General features: G+C 45.3%; 1 protein-coding gene across 3 annotated transcripts in view; it reads left to right on the plus strand.

The window, feature by feature from the left end:
* UGGT1 (UDP-glucose glycoprotein glucosyltransferase 1) overlaps positions 1–24,205 on the plus strand; it is a 2,047,742-nt gene that overhangs the window by 1,299,083 nt on the left and 724,454 nt on the right. For all 3 annotated transcript variants that reach the window (XM_069617855.1, XM_069617854.1, XM_069617856.1), the window contains one exon: positions 11,305–11,435. In XM_069617855.1, coding sequence (XP_069473956.1) covers positions 11,305–11,435 — 131 coding nt within the window. The remainder of the gene's footprint in view (positions 1–11,304; positions 11,436–24,205) is intronic.

Genomic DNA, 24,205 nt, shown 5'->3' on the forward strand with positions numbered 1-24,205 from the left:
TTTCTGCCGACTGTGCGGGGGAAGAATGTCCTGATTATGACGGACAATACAGTGGCCATGCACTACCTCAACAAAAAGGGGGGGGGCAGGGTCACTCCCGTTGTTCAGGGAGGCGATGCAGCTCTGGTTCTGTGCCATCCAGAAGGAAATTTTGATCTCGGCAGTTCATCTGGCCGGAGGAGACGAAAACGCGGCCGCGGATGCTCTGAGCAGGCAGAGCACGGTCTCTCACCAGTGGGAGCTGGCTCACAAAGTTCTTTTGGAGATCTTCGCCCTTTGGGGAACCCCACAAGTGGATCTCATCGCCACCAGTGTCAACCGGGAGTGCGAGAGATTCTGCTCGCTGGAATTTCCTCCAAGAGGAGTCTTAGGGGACACTTTCGTAGCGGAGTGGTCCTTCACAATGCTGTATGCGTTCCCTCCTTTTAGGACAGTTTTTCTGAAGTCCAACTAAGGGCTTAGCAAAACCATTCAAGCGAGGCAGTACAAGACTCCACTCTTAGTATAAGACTGTACCACCTGAGTACATGGTAGCGTAGGCAGAGTAGCCAGGCTTATCTTAGGAGGGAGAGACGGCAGTAGATACAGTACAAGTGAAATTGTAATACAAATGATCCAAACAAACACTGAGACACTATGTATTGTAAAAATAAAGGATTTATTTAAATACAGGTAGGCCCAGATAAATCTAGGGGTTAAGTAAGTACTAACACCTTATATGAAATCACAATATAAAACACAACACTATACTTGAAAGCACACAGGCCCAAGTATAAATCTTATTTGGAGCACCTAACTGTAGTTCTAGGGAAGTCAAAACCTTGTTATACACATTTATCATAGGTCAAGCCTATTCTTTGGGAGTAAAAGACCAATGGTTACTTTTAGATCACTTTTGGTAATACAAGGACAGTAGGCCCTTCCAGTTATACATTGACTCTTGGAACAAATCACATAACCAGTCAACTGGACAGTATACTTTTGATGAATAGTGAAACACTTATTCCAGGTGCAGTAAAAACCTATAACTACTTTTGTCATAACACAGTTATACCAGGTGAGTAAAACCTAATGATGTAATATACAATTACAGATGCTTTGGAAATCGGGGAACCCCAGATTGAGGTAAGCAATAACTCTGGTAACTTGTTTTGGATGGCACACAGCTAACACAAGATAAGTAAAACCCACTTACTTTAACTTCACAATGAAGGGGAAAGTAAAAACCAATGTTACACTTTACTGAATAGTTATTCTAGATAGGCAACAACCTAATGTAGACTTATTAAGGACAGGCTAGCAGCAAGTCAGGGGAAGCAAGACCCAGTTGGGGGTCACTCATACAGTTATCCTAACAGGATTAACCTGGTGATACCAACAGTTGGAGGACACTCATACAATTACCCTACAGGAATAATCTGGTGAAACCAACACATAACTTTTGTAAAGAGGCACAACCTAATCACAGGAGAGTAAAATACCTTCACATCTACTTTCTTTTAGACTGGTAGAACAGTGGCTAAGGAAGAAAAGATGTTAACCATACTTTTAAGAATAGTGCATCACACATTCAAGATCAGTAATAACTTTGGTAACTGTTCACTCTGAGAATTACAGTTGCCCACCAACGCTTTACAGGTAAGTAAAACACTGGATTTCTTTTCTAGGCAGAAGTCCCAATCCCTTCAAAGTCTTTCCCTTAGAGCATGAGTGTTCTCAGTGGCAGCAGGGGGGGTCACTAGGACCAGTGACCAACAGGCAGTGTTGGAATAAGTTCTTTAGTAGCAAAAGTCAGAGTTCCTTAGGAAAACTGGCAAACACGTGAGTATTTTACTTCTAGGGTTAGAAGAGGGTCAATGGGCTTCACAGAAGACACCCCAGCAGGATTCTAGCAGTGGGACTGGGTGTACTGGATGAGGGACCTCCCAATCACAGAAAACACCCCAAAGCTACACAGAAATCCCAACAGGCTTAAGGTAAGTATATACCCAAGCCAACACAGTCCCTCAGCAATGAAGAAGAGATTGCAGCAGGAGAACTTCAGGGACTGCAGCCAAATACCCGGTCAGTGGATTCCTTGTCCTGGAGACTGAACACAAGACCTCAGAAGGGACTTTGCAGCAGGGATCGATGAAGAAGGCTCTAGGCAAGATTTCTCTCACGGCTGAATGCAGTTCTGTAGGTTTGGCGCCTTTTCAAGGAGCACAAAAGAAGGCAGAAAATCGCGGTTGAATTCTCGTTGTTTAAAAGGTCCAGCACTCTTCTCAGGGGACTTTTTGGACTTGATTTGTGTCTCTGGAGATACACCAGGATGCCTGTTAGGCAGAAACCTGTGCAGTTCCCTTGGGGACCACTGCAAAAGATTTAGGACTACAGGTGTTGGCAGGAAACCCACTTGGTAGCAGTCTGTACCACCCAGATTTACCTGGTAGCTGTGGCTGAGCAATCAGACTTCCCTCGTAAAGGGTTAGGCAGTATACAAAGTATACACAATAGGCACTCAGATACAATAGCACAAGCAAACACTGACCAGAGCTTTGGTATCAAGGTATATAATTATTTATTTAAAAACACACTTATTGAAACACTCCAGCACTATTATTGTAATTCACTATAAAACACAGTGACTTTTATATATACACTCCTTATTCCTTATCAGACAAGTCTTAGTTAACACCACTTATTTCCAGACAGAGGTGAGCGCTTAACTATAGATGGCACTCCAATAAGTTAACGAACAAGGGAGGGGAAAAAGGCAGAATGTAGGAAAATGCACCACACTAATACTTAGGAACTCTTAAGCAAGGCAGGAAAGTCAAAAGTTACTTGTGAGCCAAAGTCCATTGGCCGGGCCCACTCTTGGAGAGAGCAGGGCACAAATGCACCCAAGATCACACAATGACAACAGGCTTAAAAAGTCTTGCAGGGAGTTCAGAAAGGTTTTAGTTAGGCTCAGAAAAGTTTAGCCAGGGTGTCCCAGGCTAACCCAGGGTCGAAAGCCGGGGGCTAAATCTACCCCGTACAGTCTGTTGCAAGGGAAGCCAGGCGGAACACGATACCTTATGTGGAAAGGATCCTCCAGCGGGGGCAGTTGTTCCTGGCAGCGGGTGCAAGTCACGGCGTCGTCCAGAGGAAGAGAAGATCTCGACGTGGAGGAAAGATGAAGGTCGTTGCACTGCCAGGGAAGAAACCAGCCGCAGAGTTTTCCGGTTAAAGGTATTACCCTTTATTTCGCGGTAGTGGTAAAACGTGGTATCCCGGTTGCCACGAGATGCTCCAGGAAGCGAAAAAGGAAGCAGACTGGTTATCCCCACCAGTCGAAGGAAGAAGACTCTCCGGGCTGGAGATCTCCTCTGTCGTTGGGAAAAGTGGTGAGACGGTTCAGCAGGGCTCCACCGGTGGTGTCATCGTAGCAGTTCGGCTCAGCTTCTCCCTCGTCGGATTCTTAGGTCGTGTGGCGACTTCTGAAGTTCCAGTCCCCAAAGCCCTGCTTTTATGCAGAAAAACCCCCATTCACTCAGCCTAGCTGTCACTCAAACATGCTAAGTGGTGAGCCGGCAGGCTCACCACTTGGGCCAATCAGGACGGAGTGCGACTTGAGTTGCCTAGGCAACTCAGTCCAGGGTGCCTAAATCCCCCTCCACTCCTCCTATGTACCCCAGACAGAGTGGCACCACTTTGGAGGGCTTCTGTGGAGAAGCCCACCAAAATAGTGGAACAAAGGTCTCAACCTGGGTTGGAGTAACAGAAGTGAACACAAATGCCATTTTAGAACCGAGTTCTGGCAAAAAATACCAACCGGAGAATTAATAAATAAATAAACCGGCGGTATGTTCGAGGCTATAGGAATTAAATAATTAAAGTTGGTAGCCTTTAACAATGGGAAATCCCATAGGGATATATTTGCGGTCGAATATAAACAGTAGTATCCACTGCCACCAGCCAAAACTCGATCAGGGGGGGACGGAGACGTGCCCCCTCGACTAACAGACCCGGGGGCAATCGAATTGCCCCAGCCAGTACGTCCACAATATGATGGCTTGTACTGGTTCTGTTCAGAATTTGAGACTAGTAAAGTCAATGGTGACTTTACATGCCCTGGGAGACAGTAGTCAGTCCCAGGGTATGGAGTCTATAATGGGGGGTCACTATGGCACCCCTGTGTTACTGCACTGAGGGTGCTGTGTAACACACATAACAAAAGCACATGAAGCCCTATGGAGTAAAAGACCCCATAGCCCATTAAACACATCTAGAATCAAAGAGACACACTCAAATCATGTCCAAGAGTGAGGGTAAAAGAGTCTCACTCTTGGCAGGAGAAAAAAATAAACCCCAAAAATCCAGCAAAGCTGCCGGGGGACTCACTAGGTTAGGAAATTCAGCCTAAACAGAGAATTCTCCCTAACATTGCCCACAAAGTTTCAGCGAGATTTGGAATTCGGAAGACCGTGCACCGAACAGTGGCTGGAGGTCCCAGGGTATTGGGGTATTGCCAGAACGCAAGGATGCAGCAACCCATGGGTTCGGGTCGTCGTTTTCGGAGACCCCAGGTCGATCGGAAGGAAGGGTTGCAGCAGGCTCCGGTTACACAGCAGGCTCTCTGGTCGCTGGAAATCATTCCCGCCGCTTTTCCTTCGTCATCCTCTTCGGTTTTCTGTTCCAGTGGTCGACATGACTTCAGCTTCCAGGTTCCCAGTATTTATCAGGAACTACAGCACAACCTCTGCATTCTCTCACTGCATTTTACAAGAAAGGGGCGTCTGGTTGTCCAATCAGGACAGCCAGCCCCCCACTGGGATTTGGCCCAGTTGAAGGAAAGCCTAAGACAAAGGAGGAGGAAGTTTTGGACTCCTCCCCCACTTCCTGTGCTTATAGACTGACTGGAGCCTGGGCGGGGTGTCCAGGGGACGCCTGCCAAAGACAAAACTCAAACAAAGGACTTTCCCACCCTGGATGTCAGGGGAAGGAACAAGAAACGACAAACACTAAAATGGCAGAAAAAGAAGACGGGGGCCATTTTGGTAAAATGAGCACCCTTAGGTGCCTTTACTGCAGCTGTGATTACAGCACGCGGTAAAGGTGCACCAAATTAGTAAAAGGTATCACTGCCACCAGCCATTAAACGTAAGCTTGTCACTGTAACAGAATTGTTACAGTTTTAATGTGAAAGGGGATACATTGAATCTCCCCAGCACTCCACATAAGGTGGGGGTACTGGTTTCACAGAATAAAATGTAAAAGGGATTCAAAGATCCTTTCTACCCTTGTGAACTGTAGCTCACTCAAGGTTAGCACAATAGAGTTAAATGGGGAGCCCCTAGGGAAACCCAGCAACAACATGCACTTATTGCCAATAAGTTGTTAGACATGATAACTTTAAAAAGACACTATGAAGAGTCTTAAAAATGACACCCATAAAAAGAGTTTAAGATTAGGTGAGTGTGGAAAAAGGTTCCCACTCACTGAGGTAGTATTAATGAAAAATATCCCACTAGAAAAGCAAAAAGTTCTGGAGTTGAACCAGGAAAGGAAGATTTACCAGCTCTGTGGAAATCTTACCTAACACCTCCAGTCCCCGTCATTCCGCAAGTGTTGCGGAGGTTACGGAGGTTCGGTTCCCGGATGGTCCTCATTGCTCCGGCATGGGCCAGGAGAGCATGGTACCCGGACCTTCTAGACATGTCCATCTGCCCTCCACGTCGTCTTCTCTACTGAGACGATCTGCTCTCACATGAGGGGGGTCGCGTTCTCCATCCAGAGGTCAAGTCTCTCAGCCTTCATGCTTGATATCTGGAAGGCTGAGGTATAAAGATTGGGACCTCCCTGAAGACGTGATGGGGGTGTTGCTTTCGGCCAGCAGGCCCGCAACGAAATCCCTGTACCGTTGGAGAAAGTTCTGCGACTGGTGCAGGGTACAGAATGTGGATCCTTTCCAATGTTCTATTCCTTTGGTTTTGTCTTTTTTGCTTTCTTTAGCCCACAAGGGCCTGCAAGTAGGTACGATTAAGGGTTACCTGGCGGCGCTGTCCATATTTAAGCCCTCGTCTGAGGAATGTTCTTATTTTAAGATCCCTTTGATTTCTCAGTTTCTAAAAGGGCTAACTAATGTGTTTCCACCGTCGCCTTTCCAGGTGCCGGGATGGGATTTGAATTTGGTTTTAAAGTTCCTAATGGAACTCCGTTTGAGCCCTTACATTCTTGCGCGTTGAGACTGTTGTCTTTTGAGACTGGATTTTTAGTTGCGGTTACTTCCGCACGCAGAGTAAGTGAGTTGCAGGCACCTTTTGCCAAGCCACCTTTCACGGTATTCCATAAGGACACGGTTGTCCTTAGGGTTCGTCCTTCTTTTCTTCCGAAGGTTGTGTCGGAATTTCATTTAAGCCAGAAGGTGATTTTTCCGGCGTTTTGTCCTCCGCATACTGGTAAGGAAGAGGAGAGGCTCCATAGGTTGGCTCCTAGGAGAGCTTTGAGTTTCTATCTCTCACGGATGTCCCGGGTCAGAGTGGACGATCAGCTCTTTGTTGGTTATGGTGGAAGGCGTTTAGGTCAGGCTGTTTCCAAGCAGACCTTGTCCAGATGGATCATTTTGACGATCTCTGAGTGTTACCGTTTGGTGGGTAAGGACCCTCCAGTTGGCTTACGGGCTCACTCTACTAGGGGTGTGGCTGCCACCACGGCTCTACAGAGGGGCGTTCCGATTTGCAGTATTTGCTAAGCAGCCACATGGGCTTCTGTCCACACTTTTGTGAGACACTATTCCTTGGACTCCATCCATGGGCAGGATTTGGCCTTTGGTGAGGCAGTCCTCTCTATTCAGCAATTTGATTGGGCATTCTAAAATTCTAAATTTGTAAAATCTTTTCACACCTCCATACGTTGGTACTGCTTTGGGAGTCTGTAATAGATGAGGAGTACGTCGGGGGACACAATCCCCTCGAAGAAAAAGTTACTTATCTTACCTGGTAACGTTTTTTCGATGTGATGTTCCTCCGACGTATTCCACATCGAACCCTCCCAGCCTGCCCCTCTACAGAATTTCTTATGCGATTGCAGCCTACGTTTCCGCAAGGCTTTCTGCAGTCATGCTGGCAGGAGATTGGTGCCACACGTTCTGGGGAAAAAACTACAACTGAGGCTACGGGCGCCGTGCGTCCTATATAACATCCGGTGACGTCGACCCTCGACAGAGGCCCTCGAGTGACAGTGTATCGACGTCATCGACGCCTACGCCGAAAATTTTCCCAAGCCGCACAGCTGTAGTCATTACTGTCATAGATGTGGAATACGTCGGAGGAACATCCCATCGAAAGAACGTTACCAGGTAAAATAAGTAACTTGTTCATTGGCTGCAGCATACACCATAGAGGTGCAATAGTTGTAATTTTCCAAAGTTATATAATAAAACAGTGAATGCTTTTGTATCAGACTTTTCCGTAGTGTGAAACATGCACAAAGTAGCTAATAATGCATCACTTACTACATATTTCTACTAATGCACACAAAACATAAATAGACTAAAATGCATACAAATATGGGGCTTATATATGAAGAGTAAAGTAAGCAAACAAGAGGCAGTATCATTAGCAACTGTGTATAACCTAAATGATTGTATTCACGCACAAAAAATATTGCTGGCCTGCTTCTTCCCCTATATATGTACATCATGAGATGTGATTTAAATTCTAAGGAAAGTAGTTTAAGAACATGTAAGACTAGCAATATCTATAATTGTAATACCTTTTGAATGTTAAGTTTCTGACTTTCAGTAAATAATTCCACCTGGCCTAGATATGGCAGTGAACAAAAAAGAAGGGGCTAGACATGTGTGATGTCATCAGTGATGTCATCAATGATATTTGTGATGTCATCTTTGATGTACTGGGTTTTAGTCTTAGCATTGCACAGTGGTGGCACGAGTTATGGTTGCTTAGCTTACCATAAATGGCAAATTTCAGGGTTTTTTCAATTTTACTTGTAACCATAACGTCCTATTACCAACATTTTTTTACTGAATTTCATAGGTTTTTAGTAGCGCAACTTAACCAGAACGTCCCTTTTAACCAAGTTTTTTCATTGTGTGTGTATACAAATATATATATATATTTATATATATATATATATATACATATTAGTGCTATAAGGTGGAGAGGTGAATCAATATCAATTGGAGCAAGGACCGGAGATTTGGGATTAATGATGGCTCTGGCTATTGGAGTTTAATGCTAGACTGATTTGTTTCTAGCTGCCATCTGCTTTTGACCCGAGAGTGGTACACATTGCTGGTTTGTAGTCCTTTGGAATGCAAAATTTGTACTGTTTTGAGTTCCATGTCATGATGATTCTGGTTGGTGTTGAGTTGTATGCGTGATGATCAAGAGCAGTGGAAAGTGACCAGACTGTGTCCGATCTCCAGTTTCTGGATTTAAGTGTTTTGTGTCTATGTATAGCATGCGTTGGAAAAGCTGATGCGAAAGCGTTACCCTTTTTCGTTCCGGTTTATCAAGGTAGCACTATGATCAGTTGTTTGTTTTGATCATCTTTTGGGTCCAGGTCGTTGAGGGATATTTCTTGTAAATGTCAAAGTGGTTGGCGTTTGGTGTTTCGTGTCCATTTTCGTTTGATTCCGGTGGATTTTGCGGTCTAAGACTGAGAAGGTATTGGTTGAGATTTGTCCAGTATTCAATTGTCAGTTTGTAACTGCCATGCTAGTATGTAAGTTTTGGACTTGTAAAAAGCATGGTTTTCAGCGATTTTATGAAGAGTAAAGGGTTTGCCTCTGTGTGTCAGCATCTCGTATTGAATACCCAAAACATGTGAGGAATGTAGTCTCCCATGAATCCCTCTATATATCCTGACCAGAGCATATGTTCACTTGGGATCCAGTTTGGTATAATTTGTAGCATGTTTTGCTTTATCAGTACATAGAACAGGGTAAGGGTTACTTTTTTTGTTTTTCTGTAATGGCTTTGAACTGTTGTGGCTAATGCATGTCCTGAGCTTGTGCTCCTGATTCTTGGGTATGAAAAAAGAGCAGGCATCTGCCAGCGAGGTGGAATTGGTCATTATTCTGTAAGCACAACTCCCAGCCCCTTCTTCATTGAAGCAAGGACAAATGGGTGGTTGGCTTTTACCACACAGTACAGCCACCCCCTTAGTTTACGATTGCCATTAGCACCAGTCGTTTTGTAATGGCATTGGAAAGACAAAAAAGACATCATGAAGTGCAGGGCTGTCACATCCCTGGATGTGTGCAAAATGCTGGAAAGAAGACAGACTGCAACCAGACAGAATGCCATATGAAGAAGGAGGTTGGGAGTTGAGACTTTCAGAGGTATGTTGGGGCAGAGAGGCGAGTTGCAGTGGCACTACCAGGATGTGGTGGGAGCATGCATGCGGGAAGGGTAGGCTCCAGGTAAAAGGCAGTGAAGGGAAAATGGTGGATGATGCACTGAGGCAGTCGGAGATCAAATGCTTGCTCCCGCAAATCATATTTGCATTCCCTTTGTCCTGATTGACTGCCGGTGCGGCAACATTCCATCCAAGGTACTAATGGCAAATGTTACCTCAGGCCAGCTTTTCATTAATGTACTGTTTCAGCACGCTGTTTTCTTCTTCTGTGTGGGCGCTCATCCATTTGTGTCATATAACAGAGGTGTGCACCTAAAATGTGTCTTTAATTGAATAATGAAGGCTTATTAACCCTTGGGATTGCCCCATAAATACCCCCACCCCCCCCAGCCCACCCAACAGCAATGATGAGGGGCTGATTCTTGGGGTTTAAAATCCATTAGGCAGAAAGGAGTTGTGTTGCGAGCAGACTATACTTATATCTTGCGTGGATCCCTGAGATAGAGAGGTGCCTGTGCCTGCCACAATACCTTTTCAGGGACTCCCTACCGCATGGCCTTGGGGATCCGGCTTGAACAGCTTTGCCTGTAATGCTGTAAGCGACTGAAGCAACACTGCATTCTCCTGCCTAGAGGTGGCAAACCCCCTCAGTAGTTTCTGGATAGAAAATTACATTTCCTTTAATATGCTATCCTTTTCTCTGGAGGGCAAGCAAATGGTCTTTGCAGTCTGCTAGGATCCACTGGGATTACCTGCAAAACATTCCCAAGAGCAAAGCAAAACATATACCCAGACTGCTTAGTTAGCCCTTATCTTCCTCGAATAGCCACAAGAGACGGAAGGTAAATCACTAGGGACAGACATGAGATTCTGTGGAATCCACCCAAATGTTGCAGTTCTGACAGTGACAGGACCAAGGGACACCCTTTTCAATCATGGGGATGGTGAAGTAGGCAGAGAAGGAGGAGTTGTTTGCAGACAGTGGGCCTCATTACGAGGTGGGCGGTAAGGGATTACCGGTACCGGTAATCCCTTACCGCCCTATTACGAGTTCCCTTTGCGGGTCCTCCCTTAACGCCTTGTTTTACCAGGCGTTAAGGACGGGACCCTCAAAGGGACTTTGGTGCTAATAACGGTACCGCAATTTGCGGAACCGTTATTAGCGCCTTCTCCTATGGGGGCTCAAATGGGAATGGGGAAGGGCCCTGGTGGATGGGGAATTACCGCCCCCGCCAACCTTGGAATGGGGCGGTAATAGCTCCATTCACCAGGGCGGAGTCGGTAAGGTTTTGGAGGCAACCATGGCGCTAATAGCTTGATGCGCAGCCTTGTATTTGGGTTCATACTGGCTGCCAGTATCCCAGATTGGAGATGGCAGGCCACCCGGTGCCTATGCTGAGTTCTGTGGGAAAGGCCTGGTACAGGCATAACTGGGGAAGGCTTCCATAGCATGTGAGCTAGGCAAAGTCTGTTTGGCAGGTTTCCTCTCGCCATGAACACATGGATGTAACAATCTGCATAACAGAAATCTATCTTCTTATCTGTTTGGAGTTAGACATCTACCTCTGGAAGAATAGTAGCCACAAATTTGACCTCCTTCCAAAAATGTGATCAGAGGACTTCACTGACTTGTGAAAAGTCCTCTGACTTGACCTGGTGCAATGACACTCGGGTCCAAAATGGATTCCTTTTAAAAATTGTAGGAAGGAGTTTTGTCTGAAGTTGTTACTAGTGTGGTTCCAACAATGATACATACAAAGGAATAATGCTGTAATGTGTTGGTAAAATAAATTGTTGATTTGTGCATTAAAGTCATCTAATTGTTTTTTTGATTATGCCTTATTGCCCAAACTGAATTTGAGTAGGTGAATTCATGGATGTGGTAACCTTTCTCTCAGTTGACAGTGAGTACTGTACATTAATTAAATCTTATTCTTGTCGGCTCCTGTGTAGATTATCGGCCCCTTGGAAGATGGGGAGATTTTTAATCAGGATGATTTCCACCTCCTGGAGAATCTTATTCTCAAGACGTCTGGGAAGAAAATCAAAGAACAAGTTCAACTTCTGAGTGTGGAAGATGATCAGTAAGTTAAAGCCACTGTTGAATTGCTAATAGTCTTTACAACCTTAGTGTATTCATGGGCCACCAAAATGTGGCCAGTCTATAACACAGACTGCAGCATCAGAGAATTGTTCCTTTTTGTCACAAAGGTGTAAGCGTCCTCTGATATCATATAATCTATTAATGCTAGTGGGCAGGTGAAAAGGGGATAGCAAGATACAAAATACAAGTTATTTTTGTTTACACTAATCAAAAAGGACTTAACTATGTAGAATGAATTTGCAATGAAATGGCCACCTTTGCGCTTTTTAGCTGTCAAATGTTAGTGCGATGCTTTAAAAAGTATTGCTTCATCCGTTTCCACTTTATTCAGCCTTGATCATATCCTAGCCGTGGGGCTGCAGTTTGCCAGCGCTCAGACCCCCACTAGGGATTGTATCATCCAGAATCTACTTTTACAGCTTTCTATCCTAAGCAGTTGTTTCAATTGATGGAGATTGTTCCAAAGTATGCTCTCGTAAGCTTGTCTTTGTCCTTTGCCTTCACTGCCTTTGCAATTCTCTTTATTTTTGTTTTTGTACCAAAACTCCTTTTTGATATTTTTTCTAAACTATCATGGTTATTCTGTTTCTTAAACATGGAAAATCGATTGGACATGCCTTAAACCAGGGATGGAAAGTCACCAAAATACCAGGGGTATCGGAAGTGACTTCACACACCTGATTGCATCAGAGGGAAGTGTAATCATTTAACCTTTGACTCTCGGGAAATCGCTGGACGTGATGTCATAAGTTGTTTTGCTTGTGCAACATCACAATCTGTTTTAAAAACTCCAATAATAGAAGCACAGTGAAATTAAAAAAAATTGATGAATTTGATACTAGGAAAGGAACTTATTTCGTACCTTTATCCAATGGGGACAGGCCAGGTCGAGATGGATTGGTGAGTAGATATTACGTTGATTGTTTCTAGATTGAAGGACAATGGTTTATTGTTGTAAGAGTGGAGTAGGAGATTTACAGTGTGAGATTACAAAATTGTCATGGAAGACCATGTGTAAGAATGTTTGCCTGTGTTCTTTAATTTTATGCGATAGATCACATCAGATAAACATTTTGAGTAGCGTGTATTGGTCTCCGGAGCGATTGCACAAAATGGATACAAATGATTGTTGGGGTTGTGTCCACAGATGTGGGACATTGGTACAACATGCTTTGGGAGTGCATGCAAATAAGTGGCTTCTGGAAAGGAATATGTGAAATAATAGATAATTAGTTAGGTAAAACGTTAGAGTATGGTTTCTGCACCTTAATTCTAGGGGATGATGAACTACAGGATGATTTATGCAACTCACAAAGGAAATGGCTATTTAGAGGGGCTTCTATTGCTAAAAAATGTATATTGAGGGGGTTGGAAGTCGAGGTTGTCACCATGGGTGGAGGTTTGGACGGATGAGATGATGATGTTGGCAGATATGGAAAGAGTACTTTTTGGTACAGACAAAAAGCTATCCATATTTGAAAAGATTTGGGGGAAATTCCTGGATATGTATTAGCTCTGTTAACTCGGGTGATTAGGACTGGGGGGTCAGGGGAGTTATGTAGAAATAATTGATTTAGGAAGGGTAGGATAGAGGAATATTTTTAACCTTGTTTGGGGAATCATTTCTGATGTTTTACTTATGCTTAAGTTGGATTTTGTCTATTGTAATTAAAGGGGTGGGAGGGGGGTTGGAGGATTGTTAGAATAAGTTTGATGTTTGTTTTTGAAAATGAAAATAAAGAATAAAAGAAAACTACTGTGAGAGGTTCTCACATGTCCCCATGGTGGGGGTGAAGCTGGCGCACTTCTCCAAAGAATGCTTCACCATTACTTCTGATGCATGGGTCCGGCCTATGGTGACGCAAAGGTACTGCATTGCCTTCCTAAGGTGTTCACCAAATTGCCCCCATCAGGTTCTTCTCTGCAACTAAATGTGCTGTTACTGCAAGAGATTTGCTCTGTGCTTGAGAAAGCAACCATAGAGCTGGTGCCCAGAGCAGGAATAGGGCAAGGAGGCTTTTGCATTACTTCCTGGTGCCGAAGGATGTAGAATTTTGGGCCTGGAGCATTTAAACTATTTCCTTCGGAATAGCAAATCAAAATTGTAACCTTGCTGGAGATCCTCTGGAGTTCTACGATTTTTTGATATTACTGGACCTTTAGGATGCCTATTTTTATGTGCTGATGCTCCCAAGCACAGGACATACCTGTGGTCCATGATTGGCAGCACTCGTTATCAATTCTGCATTATGTCTTTCGGTCTATTCTTTGCCCTGAGGGTCTTCACCTTGTCACCAAGAAGTTGCAAATGATAGAGTTGAGTCTCAGGAGGGAGGGGGTGGTATTCCCTTACCTAGGGAATTAGCTCATCTAGATGTATTCCCCAGAGCAAGTTCTGGACCAGCAGAGCCAAACCTGCCATCTCTTACAAAGATTGGGCATCTCCCTGATTCACTGGTGTCCAGAGGTGACTGTGGTGACAATGCATCCCTGAAAGTCTGTGACAGTCACCATGGCAAGTTCACGATCAGCCCTAAATCAAAACTGCTTATCAGTCTGCTGGAGCCACTGGCAATAAGACTTCTTTTGTTATCCTTCCTGCCTGCCATCAAGGGGAAGAGTTCACGTCTGTGCAGGGAAGTGATGTGGCTCTGATTTTGGGTGTTGGAGAATGTCTACCACTCTGCAGCCCATATGACTGAGATGGACAACATGGTGACGGATGCCCGGAACGGTCAAGGTTAGTCTTCCACAAGGGTGTGCTGTGCCAAGAGATTCTTCTGGAGATCTTCAACCTTTGGAAAACCCTACAGTTGGTTACTGTTTGCATCCAATGTCAACAGGACATGCAATTTGTTCTGCTTCAGGGACTTTCCCCTGAGAGGTGCATTGGGGAATGTGTTTTTGGTAGACTGGCACTCACCACTACTGTATGCATTCCCACCTGTTCCCATTATCTCCCATGTTCTCAGGAGGTTGAGCAGTAGTGGAATCACTGTTATTCTAATTCCCCAGATTGTCCCAAGAGGACTTGCTACCCAAGGAATGGGTCCCCCCTAACACCTATGTCCGTACACTGTCCACTCCCTACCTTATCTTAGTCTGAGTTATCTGATCCCCACTGTTTCCTCTGCTAGTTACTTGTAGATCCATTGCTGCCTATTGCCCCCCGTTGTTAGATCCCTAACCTTACCCCTATGATTGTAAAGCGCTCAGTTGCTTCCCCAAGCTAAATCCGTGCTCAATAAATACAATAATAATAATGCCCAGATCTTCTCGACATGAGCATTGCCCTCCTTGAAGTCTTCCACTAAGAGGGGGATTTGCTCTCTGAAGCCAGGGGTCTAGTCCTTCACCCGAACCTCGTCTTACTCAGCCATCATGCATGGCTGCTGAGAGGCTGAGGTATCGGGACTGGGATCTCTCGAATGACGTCATGGACGTGTTTGTATCGGCCACAAAACCGGCTACAAAGACAATCTACAATAGCCGCTGGAAACACTTCACCAGTTGGTGCAGGGCAGACAACTAGACCTTTTTTGTTTGCACCACTTAATCAGTTCTATCTTTCCTGCTGGATCTAGCCCAGCAGGGCCTATAGATCCCAACGTTTAAGGTTTCCTTGGAGCCGTTTTAGTGTTTGAGCACACACTTGAAGAGGGATTTTATTTTTCTATGTCTAAGTTCATGCAATTCCTAAGAGGACTGGTGAAATGTTCCCACCAGTACAATGCACTGTTCCTTCTTGGGACCTAAAATTGGTTCTAACGTTCTTAATAGAGTAACCCTTCAAGCTCATGCACTCATGCTCTCTTATGCTGCTGCCATGGAACACTCTTTTCTTAGTGGCTATAACATCTGCAAGGTAAGTAAGCAAATTTCAGACCTTCTTGCAAGCCAGCTTAGATCATCTTTCCTAGAGAAAAGATTACTCTCAGAGTGAGGTCATCATTTTTACCCAAAGTTGTATGTTAGATTTATCCGTGAAAATGAAACTCCCAGTGTTTTATCCCCCTCCTCACCAACCTAAAGAAGAGGCGACGTTCCACACACTTCTTCCTAAAAGTGCCTTGAGATTTTGGCTATCAAGAACTAGGGAATTCAGGTAGGAAAACTATCTTTCTGTTGGCTATACTGGCCTTAAACTGGGTAAAGCTGTAACAAAACAAATCTTACCTCATTGAATTGTGCTTTGCATTGTCGAATGTTAGTTATTTGGAGGAAAGGAATTGCCTGAAAGCCTTGGAACCCATTCGCCCAGAAGGCTGGATGCTACTTCTGCTCTCTGATTCAAACTGGAGTCACCCCATAGCCCACCAATGATAAGGATCTGGACCATTCAAACAGGCAGGGGCTGTCCAGTAATGGAGAGCCTCTGGCCACCACATCTTCTCAGCAACAGACAAACTTTGGCCAAGATCCAGACTGGGACCCGATAGCCCCAGCCCCCGCAATGGTGGAGCAACATCAAAGGGTGGAGATGAGCCTTAGAACAAGCGAGATATATTAGAGGGGTAGAAGAGTAGAGGGAACAGATAATAGAGGTGTGTGAAGTGGGAGGAGTGTGTAGTTGGAGGACAGTAGACAAGAACGTGAGCATGGTAGAAACAGGACTTCATCTAACAGGGTGTCTATATGGCGCAAATCCCTATAGCACACTAACATCTGGATTGGGTAGGAGCCGTTAGGAAGTCCCTGAGGAGTTTAGTTGGAGAAGGATCCTGCCTTTTGTCCCCCTGTCTATTACAAGCCAGATTTCGACCGTAGTGGTCAATATTCAGGATGTTCTTTTTTTTGTTTGTATTATTTTAATTCCAAATAGAAACAATGGCAAAACGATACAAACATCAAACAACACGAGGCAAGAAAAAGAACCAGCACAGCTAAAGCACATATGAGTATAGTAAACCTGATATAAAACCTTAAAATGAATCAGCCTAAACCGGTTTTTCAATGACAGTCTCCGAGTTTGCATACACACTAGTTTCCATTGCGAATCGGACAACTCCTTTCCCAGTGACCTCTCCCACCTTTCTCTGAAAGTAATCTTCTTGTCCACTTTATATAATTGTATAATCTTATACAATGAGTACACCAGTTTTGTAAACCTTGGAGGATCTGCAACACATTGAACTAAAGTGGATATTGCTGGTGTGTTTGTGTAGCTAGGCCACATGGTGTGTAACGTTTCTCTAAGTCTAAAGTACAATAGCATAGTTACCAGTGAGTGTACTCAAAGTGGAGCCTGAATACCTTTTTGAGTAATATCCACCCGTGCACCATCTAGATGGCAAAGCCTTGAGCATACAACTCTTCGTCCCCACCAAATTGTTATTGTTATTTTGCATTTATATAGCGCCTTATATACCATTGGTATGGTCTGAAGGCGCTGGTAGGTTGAACGCCCTTGGGAACCGAAGTTCATATCAGTAGAGAGAGTAGAGAGAGTCAAAAGGTGCGTGTGAGCACCAGGTATGTGTACAGCTCGTGCAGTATCAGTGTAATAGCTGCTTTCTAGCAGTAGGTGTGGTGGTTGAGAGGTCAGGAGTATGTGTTAGTTCTGGCAGGATTAATCCAGATCGGATGTGGCTGCGTTAGGCCTGAGGAGAACGCCTTGCTGGGAGGTGTGTAGCCAGCAGTGATTTTTTAGAATGATGTGGGGTGAGCAGCGAATGTTGATATGAGAACAGTTATACCGAATGGTGTCATAGTATCTCTGTGTTCTAGTTGAGTGGTGATGTAAGGAGAGAGTAAGCGTGTTGGTGAGATATGATGGGTTTCATGCACTTTCAGAGACTTCTAATTCACAGGGAGGCTATTGAGGACAGGGAGGCTATGCATCACCCGTGCCCACGCTTTACACGTGGTATGCACTGACTGTACCTCTTTCCTCCCATTACCTCTTCTTTTCCTCCACAATAACCCCCTGAAGTCATCCGGGAAGGTCGCAGCTCTTTCCAATTTTACATGCGGACGGAACGGAGTAGGGGACCATCACCAAAGTGCATACTGTAGTTGTGCCGCTAAATAATAGGCATGTCGCTCGGGATATTATAAGCCCCCTTTCTCAAATGTTCAGTCAGGATGTCATATGACATCCTTGCCTGTCCCCCAGCCCAAATTAACCTTATCATACTTCAGAGACGTGCCCAAAGCCTAGTTGGGGGTACTATTGGTATGTTATTAAAGATGTGCAGCTTAGGAATTACAACCGTTGTAGCGAGCGAAATCCTAGCAGCGTGCGACAATGGAAGGAGGATCCATGATTCTACTTTGTGTTATAGCTGTTCAAGAGCCATTACATAGTTCTCGGTATAGAGGTTGGAGGGAGCAGTTGTCACCGCTGTACCCCGGTGTCAAAGGCATCACCTCCGATTTATCCCAGTTGATCTTTAGTCCTGAAAGGTCGCTGAAGTATCATACCTCCTGTATCAGGGGCTGTAGGTTGTGCTTGGGATTCTTAACATATGACATGACATGTCGTCTGCATAGAGTGAAATGGTTCAAATGCGAGAATAGATTTTAACTCCCCTATGGGCATGATGGTCTTTTATGTAGCAAGCTAATAACTCGACAGCTAGGGCAAACAAGATGGGGTATAGAGGGCATCCCTACCTTTTTCTTCACTTCAGCGTGATATAGTCTGAAACCAACCAATTGGTTAGCACTCCAGCCCTAGGGGAAGTGTAAAGGAGCTTGACCCATTGGAGTAATGCCAAACCCAACCCAGATATACGCAACACCTCGAACAGGAAATTCCACCCCAGGGAGTCGAAAGCCTTCTCTGCATTGAGCGTGGCCATAATGATTGGAACCTCGGCATCAACGTTATGCATCAGGGTAAATAGTTGTCGTAAGTTGTTCTGGGTCGTCCTCCCGGGTATAAATCCTGTTTGGCCTGGAAGGATCAGAGCCGGCATGTGTGGCAGTAATATATCCGCTAATAATTTAGCGATTATCTTATTATCCATATTTATTAGTGATAGGGGCCTGTAGGAGGCACATCTCTGAGTGTCTTTGCTATCCTTCAATAGAACTGTTACCAGGGCAGACCTAGTGGACTTGGGGGTAGCAAGCCAGATGCTAAAGAAGTTTCATACATATTACGCAGCTGCCGAAGTATTCTTTATACATCTTGGCTGTGATGCTGTCTAACCCCGCAGCCTTTCCATCTGGGGAGATGCTGGAGGTTCGTTTAAAATACCAGCCTGCTCTAGGCCAAGCCACATTAGTGCCAGCCTGTCAAGAAACTGACCATTCTCGCACCGATCGACTTGAGAATAGGAAGATTCGAGGCGGTCATAATAATCTCAGAAAATTGAGTTAATCCCTTTAGGGTCTCTTAACTAGCGCCACGGAAGTGTCTTCGACCTCGACCTCGAGGATAGATCCCTGTCGTTGCTCATGTTTAACCACTGAGCCTATCACCCTCCCAATATGCAGCTGTCACCATCGGATCACCACAAAACTTCTTCTTTCTATTAGCCATCATAACTAATTACCCCCTCTTTGCTCGAAGCAGAATCTCAATCTCTGGATTATTTTGTTGCAATTATTGGTGTTCCAGGCATTTAATTTCATCCTCTCGATGTCCGAGCTCCCCGAAGAGATTTAAAGACCCCCCCTGCTTAGTCATAAAGCACCCCTTTCTATAAACCTTAAACATTTTCCACATTATTCTCGAATCCTGAACAAAGACCACATTGTTGTGAAAAAAGGATTATATTTCTTGCTCGATTTCATCCCTAAATACAGCATCCTCCAATGCACGCCCCGTAAACCGCCATCTCTGTATTCTAGGAGCCTGCGCTAGTCTAACGAAGGAGATCACCACTGGAGAGTGAAACGGACAACATTCAGGGAAGAATTTTAGTTTTGGTAAGTGAACTTGCTATATCAGCTGTTACCATAACACAATCTATTCTAGATCCGCTATTGTGTACCCCAGAATAAAGAGTATACTCCCACTTCGGGATTCATGAGCCATCAAGCATCTATCAACCCATGATATTCTGCTATATTACCCCACTTCGTGGCAGCCTTTGGGAGTGCGTGTTGAGCAGAGGATGACCTGTCTAGGTCTAGTGACATGGAGATATTAAAATACCCAGCCCAAACAATCTTGTATGCAGGGAATTTCTGAACATAGTTCGCACATGTCTGGAAAAAGTCTGGCCAGTCAATAGTTAGAGCGTATATGTTAATTAGAATCTGCATCCCCAACAGTTTGCCTGCTAAGATAATGAAGCACCCCACTACATCACCAATCTGGTGATGTAAGCGAAGGTCCAGTAACCTGTGTATGTATGTGGCTATGCCTCTGTAATGGGACGAGAAGGAGAAGCCGTATCTTTGAACCCCCCCACCCATTTGCAACCGGGTGTTTACTACCTACGCTCAGGTGAGTCTCTTGAAGGATGTTCACCTGATGTCTTTTCGGCTGGTTCATTATTAGCCAAAACTTCTTGTTGGTAAACCCAAGGACATGCCAAGTCATCAGCGTGATCTGTTCACCTGGTCTCACATATAATATACATCATAAATGTATTCAGCCCAAACACTTTTCCACAAGCGTCCCATTAAGATACCAGCTTCTCACTGCCTCCTTCTGACAGTCGGGGGATCCACAAAGAGATCATGAGAATCATGACAAGTGCCATCACTAATACTGTGCGTAAATCAATACAACAAAACCCCAACTTTCCAATCCTACCCCCACCCACGCCAGAAACACAAACATACCAACTATCTTCCCAATCCCCCTACTTACAGCCCAACAGTCAAACAAATGCACACACCCTGTTCCTGCGTAGATGGGGGAACAACTGTCAGCCGCTATTTTTATTTAACATTTGTAGAGCGTGCCTCACCTGTAGGTATCTGGGCACTGGAAAGCAGGGTAATAAAATGTACAGGTGTTACTAGAGGCAACAACGTAAGACATAGGATTTACCGGTAGCAAGATTATGCATCTTTACAATCAGTAAGTATTTGCAGATACAGTAATCAATTAAATATTGACATATACAGTAACATTATACAGTGATAAGGTTCACAGTGCTCAGGTCATTCGTGCAGAGCAATAGTAAGCAAGGGTCTGGCGAATACTCTCACTGTGGGAGGACTAGAGGTTGGGTGTGAGGAGCCAGGTCTTGCGTCTTTTGCGGAATGACGAGTGGGAGGCAGAGCATTCCAACCTTTTGCTGCTACAACTGGGAAGCTGCGTCCCCTGGCCTTGGTTCTTTTGAATTTGGGTACCGTGAGAAGGAAGGCTGAAGCGGAGCGTGTGGGCTTAGCGGTTTGGGTTGGAGTGATCAAGTTGGTGAGATATTTGGGCGCTGTATTGGTGAGGCATTTATGGTTGATTGCCATCGTTTCGAATCTGTTTCGAATCTGATTCTGTCCTGAAACTGCAGCCATCGCACTTTGCGTCTGGTTTCAGAGATATGCTCTCTTCTGGGTATGTTTAAGGCCACCCGTAGGACGCTGTTTTGAGTGACCTGAAGTTTTTTTAAACTGCTGGTCGCTAAGCCAGCCAAGAGAATATTACAATAGTCAAGTTTCGACAAGATGAGGGCTCTTGCTAGGGTCAGGCATCTGTCAGTTGACAAGTAGGGTCTGCAAGAGTTGATGAGCTTAGCAGTATAAGCTGCCAACGAGATTGTTGAGTTGACTTGTCTGGATAAGGTTAAGGAGGAGTCCAGATACACGGCCAGCGTTTTGACAGAGATAGTATTCCTGTCTATTAGGAAGTGTTTGTATTTGGGGTCGGGGTTTTTGAGGCGTGTTTGAGTGCCGACCAGTAGTAGACTCCTTATGCCAGGCAGCAGCTCCACAGTCTTCTCTTCGCAGCAAAATAAAGCTGATCTCAGCTCGTCAATATAATTCAGCCATGCCCAACAGTATGAGCAGCCCAGCGGGATCATATTGAACCTGAACACCCAGGAGACATCTAATCTTGAGGGGATCTCGGCTGTGATCCACCCCTATCTGGCAAGTCGTTCGCAAATCTCACTGCAGTTTAAGGGTCCGTAAAGAGCATAGTCTTCCCTTCACTCACAATTCTTAGTTTCACTGGATAGAGTATGGCATGTCATCTATCATTTTTGTGCAGGATCATCTTAGCGTCTTGAAAGAGCTTCTTTTGTTGTTGAACCTGTGGACTGAAATCCGGTAAAATATTAATCACTGCGGACCCCCATTTCAGGTTGCGCTTCTCCCTGGAGTTTCTCAGCACCATGTCCCTGTCTCTGTAGCAATATATTCAAGCTATGATAGATCTATCAGGGGCCCCGGGGGAGGGGGGCTTCGGAGCTAAAGAATGGTACGTTGTTTCCACCATAAACAGCGAAGAGACAGGGGATCCGTCCAATAGATCCATTAGCAGTTTCTCCACAAATTTCTCCATATTATCAATGGCCATTGTTTCCGGTACACCCAGAATTTGTATATTGTTTCTTCTGGATCTCCCTTCCACATAGTCATTCTTATCTGCAACTTTCTTTACTGTTTGTTGGAGGTTTGCTACCTTTCTGCAATGTTGAGATTTTATCCTCCCCATCACTAATATTCTGTTCATTCGCTGACATTCTGCCTAACAGCTTGTCAGTCTGAACAGCCAACAGATCAACCTTGCAGGTAATGGTATGCAGTCTTTATAACGAAAATGTTATGAAGATTGCACATATATCGAATCTTTTATAACAGAAAATATCTCGAAAATGTATGTGAGGGTGGGGTAAAGGGTTAAATCTTGTGGGGACACGGTTGGGGTGGGTTTTTAGGGGTGAAAACAGGGGTTGGGGGGGACACACCCCAAAAAAAGAGTTTGTTATATTTTTCGTTCTAAAAGTTTTGTTATAAGTGCATTCTTCATAAAATGTTTTGTTATAAAGACATGTAACCGCAGGTAAGGGCATCTACTTTGGTGCCCAGCATACTGGTGCTATCTTTCAGGGCTAAGAGGGTCTGATTCAGGAGAGAGATATCCATGGCTTGGGAGCAGGAAGGAACGTCGACCTGTGCCAGGCCCTGTCTGGATTTTGCAAACTGTTCCATCCTCGCCCGTTTCTTTGGTTTCACCATACCAACCTCCCATTCCAGGGAGAACACTGCAGCAGGTAAGAAAGCACAGTGTGCCTTTTGTACTGATGGATGCACCACTTGCCCCCTGTCATGGCCACGGGCCCCAGAACACAAAAACCACACCATCTAGTGACTTGGGCAATGGGTCATATAGAGATGTGAGCAGGAACACTTTATTTCAGTGCAGGAGTGCTTTTATTTTACTTCAGTGCTGGTGTGCTCTTATTTTACAAGAACTTTCCAGGTGCAGAAAGCCTTTATTCCAGAGAACATCCCAATGTGCTGACTCATCGGGTGTGGCAGGGCGTGGCTGCAGGCAGGCCAGAGCTACTGGGCGTGGCCGGGAACAAGACTATATAAACCCACCGATCCCTCAAGCAAAAGCTTCGCGTTACTTTGCACCTCCTGGCAACGTGACGCTCACTGCCGCCTGGACCAGCTACTTAACTCGTGATCCTGCAACAACAGCATCCTTACCTGGACCCTGGCTCGAATCTCACGGCAACGCTCCATCTTCTTGGCAGATCCCGAATCGATGTCGCAGCAACTGCGCTCTCTGTCCCACAAAGCCAAATTCCTGAAACGAGAAAAGAAGACAAGACAAGGTTAGAACTCATGAAACTCATGAAAACACCCAACCCAGGGTCACGCCACATTTAAAACCCAACATCCACCCTAAGGCACCATTAAAGGCTACTTCCCAGCTGTCGGACCATCTCAGCCCTGCTCCTCCATACAGCCGGCTCCGCTTCTTCTACCGCAGCTACCGCCGGCACCGCTACACCACCTGCAAGGGGAGAGATCAGAGAAAAGAGACATTACACACAAAGGACAGAGAACAAACTTTACAAATACAATTACAACAGTCGGATGACAAGCGGGCAAGTGGAAACAAGGGAAACACTTACCTACAAGAGAAGTGGACTAGTCACAGCTGGCCTGGACTTCCACGACAAGGGACTAGTGAAGGAACTTGGTTCCCTTCAACGAGCGCCCCTGCCAGAAGCAGCAGGACGGAGAGCTCACCATCATCATTTAGCAGGTGAGCCTCAAGAGTAGTGCAACCCCAGGGAAGCCACATCCAGGGAGAAGAGGTCTGGAGAAGGGGTCAGGGACCACAGGCTGCATACTCATACGACCCCCCTTATATTCACGCAGGAAGCGCACTGCTCATCACTGCACTTCCCCACACAGATGCAGAAGGAGGAACAGACGAGAGGAGTTTCATCCCTGGGAGGCCAGCGACTGTGCCCCAACGCCTCCGCAGAGACCAGGTGAACGTAAAAGGGAGGGAGAAAACGAGAAAACACAACAACACACGAACTAGGCCTACATAGGAATCACAGAGGCAGGAATCCACTCCGAGAAGATCAAGGCTACACCCCCACCAGGACAGTTGGATCTGGGCACATAGAGGATCTTGTAGCCATCAGGGAGGAGAGTGTCAAAGCTTGTGACAGAGTTGGCCGTGAAGCATGTCTCTGTGAGTTCTTCAAGGAGGCGGCAGATGTCAGAGGAGTGTTTTTGCCAAGCGAGAGTTGAGAGTGGCAATATGGAGAAGGTTACCAACCTTGAAAAACTTCTGGGGAAGGGTACAAATCAGAGGTACGCCCTGTGGAGGTGTAGAAGGAGCCTGAGGGGGGGGCAGAAGGGGAAGGAGGGGGG

Source organism: Ambystoma mexicanum, chromosome 10 (genome assembly GCF_040938575.1).
Source record: "Ambystoma mexicanum isolate Mex_15411 chromosome 10, UKY_AmexF1_1, whole genome shotgun sequence".
Classification (NCBI taxonomy): Eukaryota; Metazoa; Chordata; class Amphibia; order Caudata; family Ambystomatidae; genus Ambystoma; species Ambystoma mexicanum.